Source organism: Giraffa tippelskirchi, chromosome 12, assembly GCF_054371585.1.
Source record: "Giraffa tippelskirchi isolate mGirTip1 chromosome 12, T2T-mGirTip1v1.2.pri, whole genome shotgun sequence".
In the NCBI taxonomy this organism is placed as follows: domain Eukaryota; kingdom Metazoa; phylum Chordata; class Mammalia; order Artiodactyla; family Giraffidae; genus Giraffa; species Giraffa tippelskirchi.
In genome coordinates, this window is record NC_137286.1 from 44,827,699 (window position 1) to 44,850,313 (window position 22,615).

At 41.5% G+C, this 22,615-nt stretch overlaps 1 protein-coding gene across 7 annotated transcripts in view; it reads left to right on the forward strand.

Annotated features, from left to right (window-relative positions):
* IQGAP1 (IQ motif containing GTPase activating protein 1) overlaps positions 1-22,615 on the forward strand; it is a 128,567-nt gene that overhangs the window by 16,037 nt on the left and 89,915 nt on the right. For 4 of the 7 annotated variants that reach the window (XM_081546957.1, XM_081546956.1, XM_081546958.1 and 1 more), the window contains exon 4: positions 15,119-15,218. In XM_081546957.1, coding sequence (XP_081403083.1) covers positions 15,119-15,218 — 100 coding nt within the window. Of the gene's footprint in view, positions 1-13,000; positions 13,139-15,118; positions 15,219-22,615 lie in introns of those variants that run through there. The other 3 variants (XM_081546960.1, XM_081546961.1, XM_081546962.1) reach the window with 1 other exon arrangement.

The following is a 22,615-nucleotide window of genomic DNA, read 5'->3' on the forward strand; positions in this document are numbered from 1 at the left end:
TGGATTATTTCCACAGGGTGTGAACACTTTTACAGCTCTTGTTGCTAGTTGCCAAATCGTTTTCTGAGTGAATTGCACCAATTTACAAAGCTACCAGTCATAAATGACTGCTAGTTTCACCACACCCTCATCCTCGAAAAACACTTTTGCTAATATATTAGACATGATCCTTACATATTGTTTTAATTTGCATTTCTTTGTCAGTGAAATTAAACATTTTTTCCAATGTCAGCTTCTTTATTTCTTCTGTTGTCATTTGTGTATTCAGGATATAGGATCAGAATCAAAAAACTCCACTATTTGACATTCAGGAAGTTACTTTTTTCCTGTTCCCTTCCCCTCCCTGCTTTATTGTTTTTTAAACATTCATTTTAGAAATATCAGAAAATAGAATTCAGCAAACAAGAAAGGTAAAATCACCTATTACTCCACCTACCAGTGATAACCATTACTGTTAATTGTACATCCTTGTAAACTTCCTCTCTAACAACCTAAACTTTCTGAGCATTTTCCCCCACTTATAAAATGGGAATACTTGTCTCTCAAGTTGATAATTAAATGAGCTGGTGTAGGTGAAAGTGATTTATAAGGTACAGGATGTTTTATAATTGCAAGTTGCTATGCTTATGATATAAAACACCCTTTACCGTGCCAAACAGAACAGTGGCACTTTGTTCCCTGGATGTAGCCTGCCAGAACATTCTTCTCTCTAGAATGACTTTCTGCTCAATTCTTCTGAATAAACAAGCATCCACTTAAAAAAAAATAATTTTATGTATTTATTTTTGGCTGCTCTGGGTCTTCATTGTTGTGCTCACGCTCTAGCTCCAGAGAGCGGGGACTGCTCTCTAGCTGCAGTGTGAAGGCTTCTCTTTGCGGTGGGTTTTCTTGTTGCGAAGCGCGGGCTCTAGGGCGGGCGGGATTCAGTCGTTGCTGCATGTGGGCTCAATAGTTGGGGCTCCCGGGCTCCAGAGTACAGGCTCAGTAGTTGTGGCCCACAGGCTTAGTTGCTCCACGGCATGTGGGATCCTCCCAGACCAGGGATTGAATTTGTGTGTCCCATACTGGAAGGTAGATTCTTTACCACTGAGCCACCAGGGAAGCCCCACTTGTTTTTTAAAAAAATTCAGTATGTAAGATATACAAAAGGGGAAATTCCCTGGTGGTCCAGTGGTTAGGACTCAGCCCTTTCTTTCCATGGACTGGGGTTCCATCCCTGGTCAGGGAACTAAGATCCTGCAAGCCTTGTGGCATAGCAAAAAAAAAAAAAAAGTATACAAAAGTTACAAAGAGGAGAAGAAAGAACAACTCTGTACCTGCCATTCAGCTTAAGAAATTATAAAAAAAAAAAGGAAATATTTTACCAATACACTTAAATGTTCCTATGACTTCCTCCCCAATTACAGCCTTTCTCCAACCCATATTCTATGCTCCTGAATTTGGTATTTCTCACTCCTGTGCCTTTGTATGTAATGCCTTCTGTCTCTCTTGATATATTTATAAGGAGATACTGATATACATCCCTAAGCAATGTATACTACTTGTTTGTATAAACTTGTTTATGTTGTATATAAATGAGTAGCAAGGTTAAGAATTCTGTACCCCCCCCCCCAGTATTATGTTTATGAGGTTTTACATGTTGAATTTAATTAATTTTCTTTTTTTTTTTTTTTTTTAGTTCTACCAGTTTATTGCTACCAACCCATCTCCCTCCACCCTCATGCACACGTGCTCAGTCATGTAACCCCATGGACTGCAGCCCACCAGGCTCCTTTGTCCATGGACTTTTCCAGGCAAGAATACTGGAGTGAGTTGCCATTTCCTTCTCCATAATTTTCTTATGTTAACATTCAGTATATAATCATACCACAATTCACCTGTTTTCCTGATGATAGCTATTAGGTCATTTCTGGTTTTTGCTGTCACAGATATTTCTGCCTATTTTGGGTACATCTCCTTGTGTATTTTGCAATATGTAGGAGTTTCTCTGGGTATATCCACCTGGAAGTGAAATAAATCCTGAGGTCACAGAGTGAGTGCCTCTTTACCTGGATGTTGCCAAATTATTCTCCAAAGTGACTGTACTAATTTCCACCACCACCACCAGGGTGTAAATATTACCTTTACTATTTTTTCTTGTTGGCCCTGAGTTTTAGAGATTTTTGAATTTTTCAAGTCTGATAGGTGTGAAATAACATCTCATTGTGGTTTTAATATGCACTTTCCTGATTAGTCTTGAAGTTGAACAACTTCTGTGAGTTTATTGGCTGTTCAGTGAATTCTGTGTTCATAAAGTATCTATTCTTTAAATTCCCTTTAAAACACTCCCTCTCCAGGAAATATTTCCACATCTCCTCCATCAAGCAGGTGGAATCTTCATAACCCTCTCTATTGTATGTCTTGGGTTTCACTCAATTTTCTATTTTACCTTGCACTCTGTTTTGTGTACCTGTCTAAAGGGCAGAGCCTATGTTTAACTTTATGACCTCATTATACCTAGTATAACATTTCATAAATCTTTATTGAATCAAATCATTCTTTCCTTGCTTATAAAGTCTTAGTTGCCTATTGTCTACAGGAGAGAGTTGAATTTCCTTAGTGGAGCATGTAAGACCCTTACATGGGCTCTGAAAACAACTTTCCTTCCTGACCCTCCTCTTGGGATGACCATGCCTTCTGCCCCAGATTCTTGATTCTTCATCCACAATGAGGTCTCAGTACTCAAACGTCTGGCTTCTCTCCTTGCAGTCAGGATGCTACGTTGATCCCATCTGTTTTAGCTGCACATCAGATTACTTAACAGAAAATTTAGGGATCCTGAAATTAGCAGCTTGCTTTTACTGATGAGCAGGAGCTTTGCCCTGAATCTGTCATTTGTGTACTATGTGTATATACATTTCTTTATCCAGGTGATTTAGGCTCAACTGAAGAAAATCCAAAGTACTTAACTTCAACACCTTAGCCTAGAATCTAAACCTGGACACAGCCTGCCCTACCTCTTCAGAGCCAGAGGCATATCACAAACAGAGTATATGAATACATGCCCAGTCCACATCGTATCTCCCCAACTGATTCAATTTAATTCAGCAAATACTTATTATATACCTATGACATCCAGGCCCAGTCCAAGGTGCTAGGGATACAGATATAGACATGACAGTTCTCTCAAGGAGCGCATAACGTAGTTGAAGGAGACCGACATACAGACACATATTTTCAATACAAAGAAGAATATGGGAGCCACAGAAGGGCTGTCTATTTTTTAAAAATTTTTATTTATTTATTTGACTGCGCTGGGTCTTAGTTGTCTCCCATGGAATCTCCTTTTTTTGACTGTGCTGAGTCTTCGCTACTTCATGTGGATTTTCTCTAGTTGTGGCAAGTGGGGGCTACTCATTAGCTGCAGTGTATGGGCTTCTCATTGCTGTGGCTTCTCCTGTTGTGGAGCACAGGCTCTAGAGTGCACAGTCTCAGTAGTTGTGGTGCATGGGCTTAGTTGCCCTGCAGTATGTGGAACCTTCCTGAAGCAGGGATTGAACCTGTGTCCCCTGCATTGGCAGGCTGATTCTTTACCACTGAGCCACCAGGGAAGTCCAAAAGGGCTATGCTGAGAGTCAAGGAAGACTCTTTGGAGGAAGCATCACTTAGAGCAATTGATATATGAATACGTAGATGACTACAAGGCATGGTCTTGAAATTAAACTTTCTTTAAGCTTCCTGTATGAATTCTGCTGAGCTTCCCTGGTGACTCAGTGGTAAAGTCTTAACCACTGGACTGCTGGGGAAGTCCGTCCTCATCATTAAATTGGAGAATTCTTCTATAGTTGACCCTTGAACAACTCATGGGGCTTCCCTGGTGGCTCAGCTGGTAAAAATCTCACCTGTCAATGCAGGAGACATAAGAGACATGGGTTTGATTCCTGGGTCAGGAAGATCCCCTAGAGAAAAAATGGCAACTCACTCCAGTATTCTTGCTTGGAGAATTTCATGGACAGAGGAGCCTGGTCGGCTACAGTTCATGGGGTCGAAAGGAGTCCAACACAACTGAGTGAGCATGCACACACACACACACACACATACACGTATTCACAGTTCCTCGGCATCTGAGGATTCAGTCAACCACCAACCGTGTAGTTCTGTAGTGTTTACTGTTGAAAAATACTTGTATCTTAGTGAATCTGTGCAGTTTAAACCCATGCTGTTCAAGGATCAATTGTAGCTCTTGCCTCGTAGGCCTGTTGCAAAGATCAAAAAGATAGTACACAAAACATTTAGAAGTGGACCTGGAGGACACTCATCACAAGTTAGCTATTGTTACTAGTAATGCACTGTCATCCTAGTAGCTATTTAAGAGGCTTGCCATGAGGCAAACCAGCTCATGCAGGCTTGTCTCAGTATCTAGTCCCATGAGGGAGTCTGGTGTTCTTTGCCCCATTTACCCCTCTTCTCTCCATACTTTGGTCTGGCTACCTCCTGAACAGAAGGATCCTAATATGTCTCTTGATAGTCCTTGTATTGTCCTTTGTCTATAGCTTGGAGACTGCAGTAATGCCTTGTGGCTTATTTTAAGCCCAGCCAGGGAGTCAATGTCCCAACTCCTTGCTGGGCTGACTTCCTGGCTTTCCTTCTGCAATTTCTGGGCCTGTTGTGGTCAGCTGTCCCTAGACCAGGACGTGGATGTTGAGAAATGTTTGCTGAAAGGTTTCCAGAGGCAATTAGGCATGCACAAGAATTGAATGAACACCTTCTCATTGACATGCTGTAAAGTATCTGTGAGCTGGTATTGAATGGTGATTTGTCAGAGATTTTAGAATCAGAAAGACTTAGGTTTGATTCCTCATCTTGATTCTTATGACCTTGAGCAAAATACCTAACCTCTTTATGCCTGTTTATCATTTATAAAAATGAGAATAATTATATATTTTTCATAGGGTTATTGTGAGGATTAAATGAGACAGTAAAGCACCTAGCGTGTTTTGGAACATGGTAAATAGTTGGTGAGTGAAGTGAAACTGTTAGTCTCTCAGTTGTTTCTGACTCTGCGACCCCATGGACTATAGCCCGCCAGTCTCCTCTGTCCCTGGGATTCTCCAGGCAAGAATACTGGAGTGGGTAGCTGTTCCCTTCTTCAGGGCATCTTCCCCACCCAGGGATCGAAGCCAGACCTTCCACACCGCAAGCAGATTCTTTTAAACAGATAGGTAAAAAAATTTTGCTCCTTTCTGAAAAACCGTGAGGTTGAAGATGTGTCAAAAGTCAAAATACCTGGCAGGAGATATGCCCAGACACAAGGTCTGGAATATCTAAATACTTGAAGTGCAAGGCAAACTAGGTTTTCTTCCAATGAAGAAGTAAAGGAGAGTTAAATAGTGATAGAAAACACTTATGGTTTTAAAAAATACTTATTCATTTATTTGGCTGCACCGAGTTGTGATTGTGGCATGCAGCATCTTTAGTTGCAGCATATGGGATCTAGTTTCCCAACCAAGGACTGAACCCAGGCCCCCTAAATTGGGAGCCCTGTCTTAGGCACTGGACCATCAGGGAAGTCCCACACTTAAGGTTTAATGAAGATGAAAACTGACTTTTAATAGAGACCCACTTCATGGTATTCTGTAATTTGCTCTGTTGACCCCTTTGTTCTACTCTAGTCTTAGCTTACTTACCCAAGTTGTTCAGTCTATAGGAAGACAGAGAAATGAGATCAGAGATTGCATAGATCAAATGGAATACTCACTTTTATTATTGGTTACAGCTGTTCAAAAGACTCATTATGGAGATTATCTTGTAAGAGAGGAACAGGGTGCCCAACTAGCCCATAGTTCTTTTAATGCAAAATTTTATCATCAGTATATTTGGCAATACAACTTGTGAACCACTTTATTCCCCTCGCCATACACTCAAGTGTCCTAGGGCATATGTATTAGTTTTCTATTGAATTCTGAGAAAGCTTGACTGGATTTTTTGCTCAAGACTTATAAGACCAAAGTAAGAATGTTCACTGGACTGGGCTCTTACTTTGAGCATCTGGGGAAGAATCTATTCCCAAGCTCATTTAAGTTGTCGACAGAATCAAAATTCTTGAGTTTATAGATCTGAAGTCCCTGTTTCCTTTGCTGTTAGTCTGAGGTCACTCTCAGTGCCTCAAGGCTTTTTTCAGGTCCTTTCCATGTGGCCCCAACCATCTTTAAAACTGGCAATGGCCCATCAGATCCTTTCTGTGCTTTGAACCTCTTTGACTTCTGCTACCAGCTAAAGAAACTCTATTTTTAAAGGGCTCATGTGATTACCTGGATAATCTCCCTACCTTAAGATCAACTGATTAGTAACCCTTCATTACGTCAGCAAGAGCCCTTCAAAACAGTCCCTAGATTAGTGTTTGAATGGGTAACCAAGGACAGAATCTTGGGCATTGATCTTAGAATTCTGCTTATCAGAGCATAGCTACGGCCCCCTGAAAAGCTATCTGTCAAATTCCTTAACCTTCAACCTTTAAGAGTATTGAAAAGCTATAGCCTCAGATTTTTGCCTCTTGTAAAAGAAGCAATATAGATCCAAGCCCTGTATGTATTCATACAAGAAAAGGAACCAAAACAGTCAAAAGTGTTGCTATCTAACCTAAAGAATCCATCCTTCTGGAAATTTTCTATATGAACAATGTAAAAAGCAAATCTTAAAATTCCAACTGTAAGTATGCTGCATTTGTTGACAATTCACACTGAGTTTATTTACCCAAATTTCTGTCTTTGAGAAGTTAATAGTCTGTCTGGGAAGATCGACAGGTAAATAACTAATTGTGATCTATGAGTTAAGTGCTATAGTAGAGCCATGTAAAAGTACACACTTTTTGGAACTGAAGACATTTTTTTTTACAAATTAAAAATTATTTTGATTAAAGATTAAAAAGAAAGTAAAGTCAGATTTCCTTCATCACAGCATATTATATAGGATATAGTGTCAAATGATAAAAGCATTATTTAAAATAATATACTCATTAATATAAAATAAAATAGAAAGAAATTTAAATTAAATTTAAATAAAAAAGAAAACAAAATGTCTATTATGCCTATGCATACATACATTATGCCTATACATACAGAACATTTGGGAAAAAGTTCACACATTCGATTTGAATTGGTTCTTTTGAATCATGAAGTTTGTCTGATAAGTGGTGGGGTCTGTGAATGATGACTGAAGAAGGGGCCTACTCAAATTCAATGCATTATTTCTATCACAGTTTGGAATATCTCGAAGACCATCCATTTCATTCAAGAGATTTTTGCAGGAATAAAATTTCTGGTAGCAAAGGCTATCCATGGAAATAATATTTAGTTCTCAACTTATATTTTTAAAGAAGAGGAATTAGTTTTTCAATATCTAGGGCCTTGTACCTCATTCACCGGAATTGAAGACATTTTTGATTGTCTTCCAGCAGCTTTTTGGGACATTGAAAGTATCTTATCAAATGTATATGATTTAAAAAACTTGGTTGACAATAGAGTATATTTATCACTGGGATTCAGGCTTCCCTAGTGGCTCAGACAGTACAACGTCTGCCTGCAATGCAGGAGACCTGAATTTGATCCCTGGGTCAGGAAGATCCCCTGGAGAAGGAAATGGTAACCCACTCCAGTACCCTTGCCTGGAAAATCCCACAGATGGAGGATCCTGGTAGGCTATAGTACATGGGGTTGCAAAGAGTTGGGCACGATTGGGTGACTTCACTTTTCACTTTACCACCTGGATTACTTACTAGCTCTTTTCTAAATCAAAGTTGGTCGAACTTTTTGTGAAAAGTCTAACTCTATTTGGATCCACTTAGCCATTCCTAAGTCAACAACTGTGGCTCAGATGGTAGAGTCTACCTGCAATCCAGGAGACCTGAGTTCCATCCCTGGGTTGGGAAGATCCCCTGGAGAAGGGAATGGTTATCTACTCCAGTATTCTTGCCTGGCGAATTCCATGGACAGAAGAGTCTGACAGGACTCCAGTCAGACAGGACAGGTTACAGAGTCAGACATGACTGAGCGACTTTCACTTTCACTTTAGTCATTTGTCAAACATGAATCTGTCATCAGTTGTAGTTCTGAAAGTTCTCTGTCCTTTTCTGAGAAATTAGCTAAATTAACACATCTGCAATAACAATTATGGTACTTTCCCATCGACTTCTCTACCTGGCATCTGGCTAGTTTCTTTTAATACTGATTGTAAGGCTATCTGATTTCAGAAGTATTAAAATGTGAAAAAAATTGGGAATTCCTTTTTTCTTTTTGAAGACATGCAGTTTCTAAGTGCTATGGGAAATAAATGAGGAAGTGATTAATTTTGCTTGGGGATGAGGTGACATTTGAGTTGAGTCTGGGAAGTTGAGCAGGAGTTTCCCAGGCAGATAAGAGGCTAAAAGCTATCCGAGGCCAAGAGAAATCTCTATTATGGTGTTTATCTGAGCCTATTCTGTTAATATTGCTCCACTCCCATGAGTCTGTAAATTCCTTGAGGTCATGAACCAATTCTGTCTCCAAAACAGCCTATTAGCTCATTTTTTTTTGCCATTTAATTATTGTTTACTTATTCTTTTCATATTTACTAACTTTATTCATACATATACTTACTGAAAAAATAATATTATGAGTAGCTTGTTGTAGAAGTCTTGGTAAGTACAGAGAGGCAAATAAATCCTGCACAAATCTGCTATAATTTCCCATTTGGAGAAACCACTGTTACTATATTGCTTCAGGCCTTTTTTTTAAATTCATATGTACATCTATATCTATCTACCTATATCTTTAAAGCAAAAGTGGTATGTCTATTAGTTCATAATGTTATTTTTACTTAACCATCATATTAAAAATAGTGATCACTATTTGCCTACCCATTAAAGGAAATAATGTCAACTCATAGTTTTCTACTCTTAATTGACTGATCTCCTGACCCCAGCTGATTGAACTAAAGGCTTGGCATCTGATCCAAGGACAGTCCACTTCTAGGTGGTCAGAGACATGCTCATGTGGTGAAAAGATGAGCTGGGCCAATAGATGTCCCTGGATCATGAACTGGGCAACTGACATCCTCAGTGGAGCTGATGGTGTAAGGATGCCATGGCCTTGCATCAAATAGAGGCTAGAGTTGTGAGGGAGCAGAAAAAATTAGAATGGAGGAAGCTCGTTGTCAGAGAGAGGAGGGTAGAACAGACCTGTGGCAAAAACCGAGATGCTCAGAGGGACACAGCCATGTCATCAGGCTTCTGTTAGTCCTATTTTTTTCTTGCTCCAGTGTTCTAGTCTATACATGTTTATTATAAATACTTCCCTTTCAGTCTTCTTTCCTCTAAAGATAACAAAGTGGGTTTTTTGAATTGCCTGGTGGTCCAGTGGTTAGGACTCAGTGCTTCCATGGCAACAGGCATGGGTTCGATCCCTGGGGGTGGGGGTGGGGTGGGGTACTAAAATCCCAGGTGACATGAGGCAAGGCCAAAAACAAGAAACAAAGAAAAAAAACAATGGGTGTCTATTTCTTCAAGTCTGACCAGAACCATAAATCGTTACTCATGGCTGTATAGCATCCCATTGTGTGGAGCTGCTATTACTGAGTAAAAACCAAGCAAACAAAAACAACCTAGTGATGGGCATTTAAGACGTTTCCAATAAGCATCTTCATCATCAAATTTTTTCACGTTAAAAAATAACTTTGCTACAATATATTCCAAGTGAAATTCCTTGTTTGAAGGATGGCTGTGTAACCACAAAGTTGGACTTCAGAAAGATTGTATCAATGTACAGCCCAATCAGCAGTGCTTGAGAAAGGTTGCTTTTTCACCGTCTTCCCAATAGGATTAATTAGGTACTGATGAACCTATCTTCAGGGCAGGAACAGAGATGCAGACAGACTTGTGGACACAGCAGAGGAAGAAGATGGTGGGATGAATTGAGAGGGTGGCATCAAAACATATAACCATGTGTAAAATAGATAGCTAGTGGGAAGTTGTATAACACAGGGAGCTCAACCTGGTGCTATGTGACAACTTAGAGGGGTGCGATGGGATAAGGGGTGGGACGGAGGTTCAAGAAGGAAGGGACATATGTATATTTACGGCTGGTTCACGTTGTTATATGGCAGAAACCAACACAGCACTGTAAAGCAATTATCCTCCAATTAAAAATAAATTAAAAAAAAGAAAACGATGGTACTCTGATGTCAGTTATGACCATAATGTGCATTTCTCTGAACTTGTTTTTATTGAGCAGGCATGTGGATTCTGTCACTAAACAGACCTGACCTTGAGTTCCAGTTCTGCCTGTTGCTATGAGGCTTCAGTTGAATTACTTAGTTCTACATTTTCTCATCTTTAAATTGTTGAGATAATATTTCTTTGCTAGGATTATTATAAGGTTCAGATGAGAAAATAAATATAAAACACAAAGTCCAGTAAAGCCTCAGTACATTTCATTTATTATACTTAAGAAGAATGACAATTTGTGACAATTAGATAAAGCTATTTTAGATATTTGAAACTCGGTGGGATATGAGCTTAAATATTTAATACCTGTTGGAACTGTATGGTTCAAAACTTCCCTGGTAGTCCAGTGATTGAGACTTCTCCTTCCAATACAGAGGGTGTGGGATCCATCCCTGATGGGGGAGCTAAGATCCTGTATGACTCCGGGCCAAAAAAAAAAGCAAAACATAAAACAGAAGCAATATTGTAACAAATTCAATTAAGACTTTAAAAATGGTCCATATCAAAAACATCTTTTAAAAAAGTGATTTTGTTTTGAAAAGCTTAAGAAAGAACTAATTTCTGAATTTGTAACAAATTAAACCTTTGGCCATTTTTTTTTTAATGGCGGTGTTCTGTACTTATAGATTATCAAGTATCTCACGTTAATATTTTAAAGGAAGAATGGGTAAAATGAAAGTTGCTAGAGCAAAAAGCCTGGAGTCAGGTTGTGAAGTGGCTTATTTGGCATGCTAAGGAACTTGGGCCATATCCTGAAGCAAGTATTAGGAAAAAACCATAATAAGGAAGAATACGACCGCATTTGCAGTTTAGAAAGAATAGGCAAGTCACTGCAGAGACTTGGCTGGCAGAGTGGAGAACAGAGATGATGTAATCACAGTGGAGACAGAGACAAAAGCAAGACACTTCAGAAATAATACCAACTGCACATAAAACATGAGACAAGGAGCCTGGTGTGTCCTAACTGTGAACTGAGCACTACTAATAGCAGTTATTCCCTTAAGTTTGGATCTGCTAGGGTTGGAAAAACTGGACTGTAGTAGATTTCCTAGTGATCACTGGGCTCTTCTGTGAAACTTGGGTGTAATATTGTGAACTCTTTTCAAATATGAATTTTAAACATCCTGAGCAATTTCGTTCTGTGTTTTTGCAAATATAGCTCCTATCTGTCTGGAAAGGTAGTTTAATATGGAGGAGTTATATACTGGATCATTGTAAGAGAAGAAAAAACTATTGTGATTTTATTTTGTGGATTGTGTCCTCAGATTTCAGAACTAAATCTTAATATTTAAACTAAAGCACACCTGTGTTCAGAGCGTGAGTTTTCTTGATGGAAGGTCACAACGGCTACCAGAGCTTGTGATAGGGCCCAGAGTTGATGGCTGGATTTCAAGCAGGAGCCGCACTACCTGTGGACTAGCCTTTATACCAGATTTATCTTTTAAATCAGGCACCCAAATAGTTAATATTTTCAATAAGTCTTCAAAAAAGAGAGGTTGAGTCCTTGGGATTGGATTTTTTAATTATATTTCATAAATACAGATAATCTTATAGTTATCCTACATCAGACTTTTTGTCAATTAACAGTGCCTAATCCTGCCAGTGTAGGAGATTCCCCCTAGGATCCTGGGTGGGAAAGATCCCCTGGAGGAGGAAATGGAAACCCACTCCAGTATTCTTGCCTGGAGAATTCCATGGACAGGGGAGCCTGGTAGGCTACAGTCCATAGGGTCACAAAGAGTTGGACAAGACTGAGCGACTGGGCACACACAATAGGGATTATAACAGGAGCAGGGTCAGGGTTCGACCCGTTAAAGTGTCTGCGGGATTCATAGGTTAAAATGTCCATTACACAGCCGAAAATACTGAACTGGGGCTTCTAGGAAGTCTGCTCTGAGATACATATTTACGACTCTTCAGCAATTTAAGGTGAATGTGCATAAAGTTATTCAGGAAAAAGTGGGCAAAGAAAAAACAGAAGAGGGCTGAGGACAGAATTCCGTTGCATACCAATATTTTAAGGGCAGGCCACAAGTTGCAAGGAGAGGAGGCACTCCTAAAAAGGTAAAGAGTCCCGTAAAAGGAAGAACTTGCAAAAAACAGTGGCAGTGAATCTAGGGGGAAGGAAATCTGGACAAACACAACTCTCCTGCTTTAGCATCCACTTCCCAGATACTAGAGAGGTTAAGCAGTTCAACTCCGGCGATAGCTGGAGAATCTGGGAGAAGGCCTAAAGAATCTGGGAGACTTGTCTCGACTGCCAGTATGTGCAGCCCCTTAGGGCAGTTTGGGTCCTGCACTGTCCACAGGAACACACTAGGCCACTTCAGAGGAGGCCTTCCTTGAGCCCTTTGGTGCAGAAGAGTTCGGTTAGGCGGGAAGGGGAACGGAAGATGCCCACGTTTTTTATGTCAGGCTACAGACACTGGCGGCATTTTGATAAGTAGAGCGGATAGGGCGTCGGCCCGGGAGGGCAAAGATCCAGGGTCGGGGCGGGTCTTCTCCGTCGAGAGGAGCTGCCAGCGAGTAGGGCTGGCGGGCAGGCTCCGCCTTCTTCCTTCCGCCTCCAGAGGGCGTTGCGGGTGCAGGGAGGGGGCCGGGGGCGGAGCCGGGAGGCTCAGGCCCCGCCTCCTTCCGCCCTCTCCTGTCGGCGCGGCAGGGCGGGGACGCTGGGGCGGGGACGCTGGGGCGGGGACGCTGGGGCGGGGCCTGCGGGTGGGGCCGGCGGCGCGGGGCGGAGCCTCGGGGACCAGGGCAGCCCGCGCACTGTGCAGTAGCTGCCGCCGCCGCCGCCTGCGCCTCCAAGGTCTCTCCGCTTCCTGAGCAGAGACCCGTGCTCGGCCGCCATGTCCTCCACGGACGAGGTTGACGGACTGGGCGTGGCTCGGCCGCACTATGGCTGTGAGTGTGGGCTCCGCGGCGCGGGGGTCCCGGGGCGGGCTCGCTGTCTTCCCGGCGCCGTTTTCCCGGGGGGCTGGCCAGGCGGGTGGGGCAGGGGGGCTGTGGGCCGTGCGGACCCGGAAGAGCCGGTGCGACGGGGTGGCGGGTGGCGAGGCCCCCAGCCCGCGCCCTCTCGGTGTCCGAGGCGGCGGGGAGGACCCCGGCCGCCCCCACGCCTGGTCCCGGGCTCTGCGGCCGGAGGGCCCCACCCAGCGCCTCCTGCCGCCCAGCTCGACCGAGATTGGGGAGACGGCCTAGGGTGAGGTGGCAGGAGGACGGTGCAGGGCGTGTCCCGGGAACCGGAGCCCCGAGACGCGGGCTCTGCTCGGGCTTCGCGGGAAGGCGCTGCCCGACCGCTGCCTGCGGGTACATCCAGGGTGCAGACCTGCCCGTCTCCAGGCTAGCTAAGAGGTGCGGCCCTGGGCAAGTCACTTCAGCTTTCTCGGGCTTAGTTCCCTCGACAGGATTTCAAAAGTGAAGACAAAAAAGAAAAAAAGAAACATACCTCTGACTTCCTCATTTTCCGAGTCTCATTTTCTGTCCCTGTCCTGGGACATCACTGAACTGCAGGTGAAATAGTTACCGCTGGCCAAAGGAGGGCCCTTTGAAGTCTTGAGGTTTCCGATTTTATTTGCTATTCCGAGAATAGTGTTTTAGGCTAATTTCACTGGACAGTTCTGTGCGAGGTATTATGTCAAATTTGTGACATTAAAGCTGAGTAAGACCAGACCCTGCTTTCAAAGAACGTTTTAATCAGGGAGGCGGACAGGTGTAACTATGTAATGATAATAAGGAGGGCTAGAGATAAAGATGTCATGTGAACCAACCAGGCTTAAAAGGTAATGTGGATGAAGAGGAGGGGTTTGGGGAAGGCAGTAGGAACACAGATGGGACATTTGAACAGAGCCTTGCAGGATGCTGTGCAGTTTGACAGGGCAGGGTGGGGCAAGACGTGAGGGTGTAGCAGAAGAGTGTGAACTAAGTTATGGAAGAGAAGAGCACTGTGTGTGTTGGCTACTGAGTTGTGTGGAGTACACAGTGATGGTGGTGGGGGTAAGAGCTACCAAAAGTAGTTGCGGCTAAATTGGGAAAGGCATTGATTGCCAACCCCAGCACTTAGGAATTTTTTCTGTATCCTGGATGCCCGTAAAGGAAGCAGGTTGCTTTGAAGTTAATCTTATGGGCTTTTGAGACAGACCGCCTGGGTTTGGATATAGGCTTCATCATTTATTAGCCTTGGGGCAAAGATCACCCAGCCTCAGTTTCCTCATTTGTAAATAATTTGATAATCACAGGATTGTTGTGGGGCTTCCATGGGAGAATGCATGTAAAATGTACAGTACAATTACTGCCACTTAGGTCTCAATGACTGCTGGCTTTAGTGATTAATAAAAAAGTGAAAAAGCATGAAGTGCTCTGGATTGAGAGTCTGGCAGATAGATCAGCACAAATTTGGACCAAAATCTCAAGTCATATAGTACATATAGTACATGTTCATAATACTGGGGGCTTCCCAGGTTGCTCATCGGTAAAGAATCCACCTGCCAATGTAGGAGATGTGGGTTTGATCCCTGGGTCGGGAAGATCCCCTGGAGAAGGAAATGGCAGCCCACTTCAGTGTTACTGTCTGGCGAATCCCATGGACAGAGGAGGCTGGCAGGCTACAGTCCCTGGGGTTGAAAGAGTCGACACAACTTAGCAACTGAACAACTGTAACAACTGTACAATATGTTATTGTATTTAAAAGTACAATCACATAATATTTTACTTTTAAATAGAAAAATGGTTCCTATCTAAGGAAGGTCATTAGAGTACACCTGGCTATCCACACATTACCCTAACTCTCCAGGTGACCAGCAGGAATTTGATGCTGTGGCATTCTTTCATTGCTCAGGAAGGGTTACAGATTCTTGTGCTTACATTCTTTCTTTCATGTTTTAGCTGTCCTGGATAATGAGAGACTTACTGCAGAGGAGATGGATGAGAGGAGACGTCAGAATGTGGCTTACGAATACCTTTGTCATTTGGAAGAAGCAAAGAGGTAAAGATTGGCTGGAGAGAAGATTGGGAGAAAGGAGCTGATACTGTATGAACAAAGATAAAGATCTCGTTGAGTGTGTTGTAGATGTGACTGTGGGAGGCAAGTCGTTTGAAGGAATAAGTAAGTATAGCTAGGATATTTTTTTCATAGGAGCAAGTAGCCTTGATGGTAGTTTATCATGAAGCAGTCTGATAGGCACTTTTTTCAGTCTCTAAGTCATGTCCAGTGGGCACATATGTGTACTGAAAAATTTCCAGGTTTGTGTTGTTCAGTTTTATGGTGCATGTTTTGGGCACTACCAGCTATATGGGAGAAAAGCATTTTTCAAGTTTCAAGTTTTGGGCCTTAATGTTTCACTGGTTCTTTACTGATTTTGCTTTGTATGTGAATTGGGTCCGTTCTCCCCTTGGTAGTGCTCTGGGTGTAGCTCCATCCACTTGGCAATATTCAAAGACTGTTTACCAAAGGCAGTGTCATCTGCATTCTTCGTGAAGTTAATGTGCAACTGCTGTTTTCCATTTTCAGATGCTCTAAGACCTTGTGGTCTTAGAGTGTAGATTTACTATCAGTGGTTCATTTCTTTTGTTCTGGTGCTTGGTTGTTTTTTTTTTTTTTGCAAGATTCCAGGGTAGATAGATGTAATTACAGATCATGTATCTTATAAGTGAGCTTTGGTGGAAAAGGTCAGCAAGGGAAAATGAGAGGTTTTGTGGTTAAAGTCTAATGAAAATCCAGGATGTTTCAAAGGGTGCTAATAAACAAGAGTTTTTTTGTCTTGTTATGCCTTTTTAATTTTGAAAATCTTAAAACACTACAGGAAAGTCCAGAGAATAATACAACAAACATCCATGTATTCCAAAACTAGCAAATGTCAGGCCTTCAGATTTTTCCCTTTGTTTTCAAAAGGCACAGTTGGAGTCCCCCTTGTGTTCCTCCCTGGTCCCATTCTCCTTCTTTCTATTCCTGGGGTTACCTCTAATATGCATTTGATGCATTTTCTTGAATCTGGGCTTCTTTTCTGAGTTTCAAGCCCTTGCATGAGCCTGGGGGAAGGGAGAGGGGATTAGTGATGATTTAGGTGGAGAGAATGGTAATAACACTTGTTTTTCTAAATGGAAGGTTAAATGGAAGGAGGTGAATATATTATTAGGAAGGGGGATGTTTCTCATGCAAAGTTTGTAAGGAACAAAAACATTAAGTCCTCTGCTGCTTAAATTATGGACTAGATCTAGTTTTGGAAGGTAAAGAATTTGAAAGCTGTTGCTGATATGAAAGACCACCTTGTGCTCTGTGAAGACTTGGTTGATGTCTTTGTTGAGGTGACTTGTGGATGAGAGAAAGGCCGCAACCTATCTTCCTTCCTCTGTCTAAAACATTTCTGCTTTTAATATTGGGTTTGCACAGTAAAATTCCCTCTTTAAAAGAGGGTATTTTAGTTAACATTCCCTTGCGACCACTAATCCAGTTCCACTGTTAATTATTTTTTAATTTGGCCATGCTTGTGGCTTGTGTGATCTTGGTTCCCTGATGAGGGATCAAAATTGCACCCTTGGTAGTGAAAGCTTGGAGTCCTAACCACTGAACTGCCCAGGGAAGTCCCCAGTTCAGCTTATCTAGTTTAGCCATCTCATTTCAGCAAGGAAACTGAGGTCTGAATGTCCATGGTCGTGTAGTTTTCTTGAGTGAAGAATAGTTTCCATCATTTTAAACTGATTTCTAACCAGCTGTGTACATCAGAATTGTCAGGGGAGCTTAAAAAATGTGGCTATTTGAACTTTACCAGAGATTCTGGTTCAGCAGATCTGGGCTAGAAGGTCCAGATACCTATATATTTTAAAAACTCCTAAAAAAAAAAAACTCCTGATGGTTCTGATTGGGCTTCCCTGGTGACTCAGTGGTAAAGAACCCAACTGCCAATGCAGGAGACGCAGTTTCGATCCCTGGGTCGGGAAGATGCCTCTGGAGAAGGAAATGGCAACCCACTCCAGTATTCTTGCCTGGAGAATCCCATGGACAGAGGAGACTGGCGGGCTACAGACCATGTGATCACAAAGAGTCGGACATGACCTAGTGACTAAACAGCAACAGCAAAATGGTTCTCATGGTTCCCCCTAGTAGAGAAATTAGATTGAAAATCACGTTTTGGAGTTCTCCCTTGCACTAGATTGCGATAGCCTGACTAGGATGTGTTCTTTATCACATTTCCTTCTTCATGTGCTGTACCAGGAAGGCATTTCATTTCCCTCTACTCCAGAGCATGTTCTTTCCTGGCAGGTGTTTTTTTTTTTTCCTTTTCCTAGAATAAAAAAGGATCCCATTTCCTTTAAAATCCATCCAGGGGCCATGATCCCCAGGGACGTTTTTCAGTTGGGTGCTTCTGCATACTTAGGGAGTGACTAAGACGGTGAGACATTTGAGACAGTCTTGATTTTTCATGCTTTTGGCTATAGGGGAGAGCGTAATACTGGCTTTTTGTCCTTGTACACTCTGCGCTTTGGTCCCACATTGAGGAAATATGCCTGGTTTATTTTATGGAGGCAGTTACAGAAGATCTGGATGCTGTAGCTTTTGTTGTTTGTTTAAAGCTTTGATTAGATTATCAATTTCGGAAGCACCTCTTTAGACTTTATACCCAGAGAGGGCTAGGACAAGAAGCCTGGGGATGTCGTGCTGAGAAAAGGAGACTGGGATACCTCCTGGCCACCCATCGAGGCTGCTGCCACCCCTAAAGAGTGTCCGAGGTGTACCACAGACAGATCACATGCTTTTTCTTATTAGCTGTGGCTTCAGCCACCAGTTATGTCTCCTGCCCTGTGAGCTGGGGTGTATGTACCTTGTGTGCTGCCCAGGCTTCTCTGGCACAAGTCCTTTTTACCTCTTTGGATCGGCCCCATCCTGTTTCCTTCATAACCTCTACCCCTCCCAGTTTGGAGGAGTCCCAAGGTCTGGAATTTACACCCACTCCAAGGCCAGGAAGAAAGATCAGAGAGATCCAGGGGAGAAAAGGTTCCCCTCTTTAGTTCTATTTATAATACTGCTGCTCCTCCCACTAATAGCCCCACCTTATAGCACAGTGGCCCCATTGTGTATCCCAGGGCGCTGTGCTTTCTCCTGTACCTGCCACAGCTCTGTTGTGGGAAGAGAGGAGAGCGTGTGGAGGGAGAGAGCATATAAACAGGGAGTGCAGGCAGGGAGTGTAAGTGAGAGCGTGCTGTGCGTTTAACCTGAAAGGTTAAGTGGGAAAATTTAGGAGTGAGTCTCTAAAAGTGTACACTGCGGGAGTGGTTGGGAAATAGAAACCACAGAGATTCTGCTTTACTCTAGTTTCAATACGGAAATTAAGTTATTGTTCTAATGCAGTGTCATCGAGTCTTATGCTGAGGGCTACAGAGCAGACCAAGGGCTTTTTGTTAAGTGAGACTTCTTACATTCTGTATTTATGCTTAAATATGGGCTCATTTTTATCCTATTGCCTGTTCTGATTGGGCTTTACATTTGTTTTGGCTAAGCAGCAGTTGTACAGTAGAGATGAAGAGCATTTATCACTCAGTTGAAGGAGGTGAGGTTTAAATATATGAGATATGGTAAGTGTTCAGTAATAGAAAGATCAGAAGGTTCAGGTGAAAAAGAACTGAGAAAGGAATGTAGCAGTCTGCAGGGGAGGAGAACGAATGAATAGGACTAGAAATGGGAGGAGATCCAGTTAGGTTTAAGGTCACGGGAAGGTTAATTTCAGCATTTCCCTGAGTTTGACAGTTTAGGATTCCTTCTTTCAGAGGCTTGCCCATACGCCCTTCTGAGCCTGTCATGGGTCTCCTTCCTCTTGCTCAAGTCAGGGAGCAGGGCACCTCCTCCCCTTGCTCCCCCAAAGCAGGGAAAGTGAAGGCTGTGGCTGGTTGGAGACTTGTCAAAAACCATGTGATGTTAACAAGAGTGTAACACTAAATAGAAGCACTTTACCTTCTGTAATTTAGGGGCGTTGAAAAAGTATCTTGCAAAGAAATCGGTCCTTGAGAACAAATTGTCTTTTGTATGTATGTATGTCTTTGTTGCTGGCATCGAATATCTTTCAGATCTCCTTTCTTGTAAGTGGGATCAGAATTCCAGTTACATCTGGATGTATCTAGGCTGGTACGCTGCGATCACGAAAAGAGAAATGAAAGACGTTTAACTGGAAGCTTGCCCACCAGCTTGGAGAATTCCCTTAGGGAGGAATATCACTTAGAGATTGGGGAGGGTCATTTTTAGGTTGACCCAAGCTCTCCTTTCACAGATGAGAAAACAAATTTAATTGTTTGATGAGGCCCAGTGTGACTAAGGGGCCACAGTAAATGTAGCTTTGTAGTGGTACTTTCGAAGTACAAGCTGGATGCATTCGTGTGTTTATGATTATCAAGGAGAAGTATGGGGCGGGATTTATTCTTAAAATGGTGACATAGATGAAAGTCTCATTTTTTCTGAAACTTACCTAGTGCAACTGCTTTGGACAGACTCCATGGTAAGAAGTGGGTTGCTGTTTAAAAGTGATAAAACTGATTCAAACTAAGAGTGCTTTTTCATATTATTACAGTGTTACAAATTGGCAGATAAGTTCCCAGCATGGCCACATAAACCTCGCCTAGAGTGTAGCTGAGCCATTTAGTAAATTTACAATTTGAGAAATGTGGACAGTAATCTGGTATAAATTAGGCAGTCTACTAGTTATTAGCTGTTGTGATTACTAAGAAGTCATATGACCATAGTCTCATAATACTACAATTAAGTAAAACATATTTTAAAAGCCTGAATAAAACATCTTTGAAAATCTTGACTGTTGAAATACTTGAAGTGTAAAGAATGAGGACTTTCAGTTTTGGCAGGTGTGAGTCTAATTCTGGTCTTACAAGTTTCTTAACCTTAGGGGGCAGAGCCCAAGTTTGTACTTTGCAGAATGCTGTGCATTTTAGGGAGTTGAGGTGAGTGTTAAGTGCCTGGCACAGTGTCTGAAGTACAGTAGGCACTCAATAAACGTTCTTTATCCTGGTCCTTGGGGAAAAGCAGATTTAATATGAAGACGATGAGGCATTCATAAACTTTTCTGGGGAATTTTCTGGGTACTTTCAAGATTCTTAAGGTTGGTAGCTCTAGTTTTTTCACTTCATTCTTAAGCTGTTGTCTGAAAGAACAAGAGGATACCTCTAGGTATTGGAGGGTGTGAGAAGACTTTTCCTTTTTACATAATGCTTTTCCATATACTTAAAAAATGCTTTTTACAATGATCATGAATTTTATAATGAAAAAGGAATGGATTAAGAGAAAGGAAAAACTGGGAATTCCCTGGTGGTCCAGTGGTTAGGACTCTGCACTTTTACTGCGGAGGGCCCAGGTTCAATCTCTTGATTGAAAAAAGAAGAAAGAAAAAGGAAAAAGTGTCCAAGTATTTAATTTTTAGATAGTGGTAATCACAAATTTTGGGCTTCCCTGGTGGCTCAGACAGTAAAGAAATTTAGAATTTGTAATTGTCATCTTAATTACTATTTTCATTGGGTACATGTTGTCTGTAGTTTACTTAGATTTATTCTAAAGTTATATTGCCTTGATTTATGAAAAGATTAAATGTTTTCCCATATATTTGTTTACTGTTTATTATGCAAATTATCAATGGCGTTTGTCTGTTTTCTAGAGTTATATTGTTGATTTTTGGAAGCTTTCTTATGGGTATCAGCCTGTCGTATTGCTATATTTTCTCTTGATTTTCCATTTTATTCTTTCACTGTATGGAAGTTTTAAATTTTATGTAGTTTAAGTGTTAATCTTTTTGCAATTTCTTCTATCTAGTTTAATTTCTGTAAGGCTTTACTAAAATTTGAAGTTTTCTGTTAGCTTTTCTATGATTTAGTGATTTAATTTTTTAAGCATCTAAGTCTTTAAATTTCATGTTTCTAAATAATTCTGATATTATTTAAAAATAATTTTCTACTATGTATTAGCGATTGATATCTACTATGTCAGATATTGAATTACATATAGTTCCCTTTCTAAGTTTATTATTCTGTTATGGTGAACTGTATTTCATTTTTCTTAGAGGAATGTATGACTTTATTTTTTGTGTTTGTTATTTAGAAACAACATTTGAAGCTAGCTTGATTTTTAGCTCCAAGACAAGTAACATTTTAAAAATACTTTTTCACAGTTTGAAACTTGTAAAGTTCTTGTTTCTTACAAAGTGTCCTCATGTTACATATTACAGTTGATACTGGCTTAGTAATTTTGCCTGTAAATGTGGAGACTCTTCTCGACTTATATTTTCATATCTTTTTTGTTTATTTTTGCTCTCGGAAATTGTTATACCTTTAATAATTGGTTCTAATTTAGTAGTCTTTCTTGGGGTGCCTGTTGGTAGGTTAGATATCTCAATGTCTTATGGCTGATCTTGTTTGTTTAAATCTTCTGTTTCACTGACTTGGTTTTCTGCCATCTTGGTTTTTCCTCTTTGAGTCTGTTAATGGTGTGGTTGCTTTGTCCTGTTGGAGTGTTCATTTTGGCCTATTAACTCCTTTTCCCTCTTTACTGTTGTTAATAGATCAAAAGGTCTCTGATTTGGCTACAAACTTCTTTCCACCTGAAAAGGATCCTGTATGTATCACTAAATAGTGTGATTTAGGACCCTTTTCAGGTGGAAAAAAGGAGTTTGTAGCCAAGAGAGTTGGTTACTTTACCAGTTCCCCTTATTTTCATTAAGTGTTGGAGTGGATATGACCACAGGAAATTGGTGTTAACCGGTTTGTCCGCCAGTCAAGGTTAGGAAAGTCTGGTTGGGCTAAGTCTTGGGCCATTAGTTTGACCTCATCTGACATATTTCTTCTGGCCTTAGATGGCAAAGCAGCAACTGTTCATATGTCTTGATGTTCCAAATTTAAGAAACAGTAAAAATACACTTGAAGGCCTAAGTTGGCGTGTTCTAGGAATGTGATTTTCTGGCTTTGCATGATACTCTGTCTCTGATTTCTGCATGATTCCTTCCGTTTCACGGTTTAGCAATTTGGGGATACCTGATGGTAGAAGGACCTGTTTTGAACATTTTTAAACCGTGCGGTATTTGATGGTCGCATGGCTGTTTCCATCTGGGGCTGCTAAGTAAACCCTTTCACAGGAAGTATTTGTGTAAGAAAGTGCTGGTAGGCAAAGTGAGACCATCCGGAAGTGATTCATGTGACTGGGGTTGTTTGTTTAAGTTGGGACTTGGTTGCCTAGAGACTGTATCTGAGCAAGCTGAGTGAAGTGCCACATGAATGCAGAGGTCCCGTTGCCTACCTGATCGAAAAAGGACCCTGCTATTTGATTTTTCTTCTGAAAGACCTTCTCATAATCTCATTGATCCCCGTACTTTGACTGTGTGTGAATCAAAAAATCTTAAA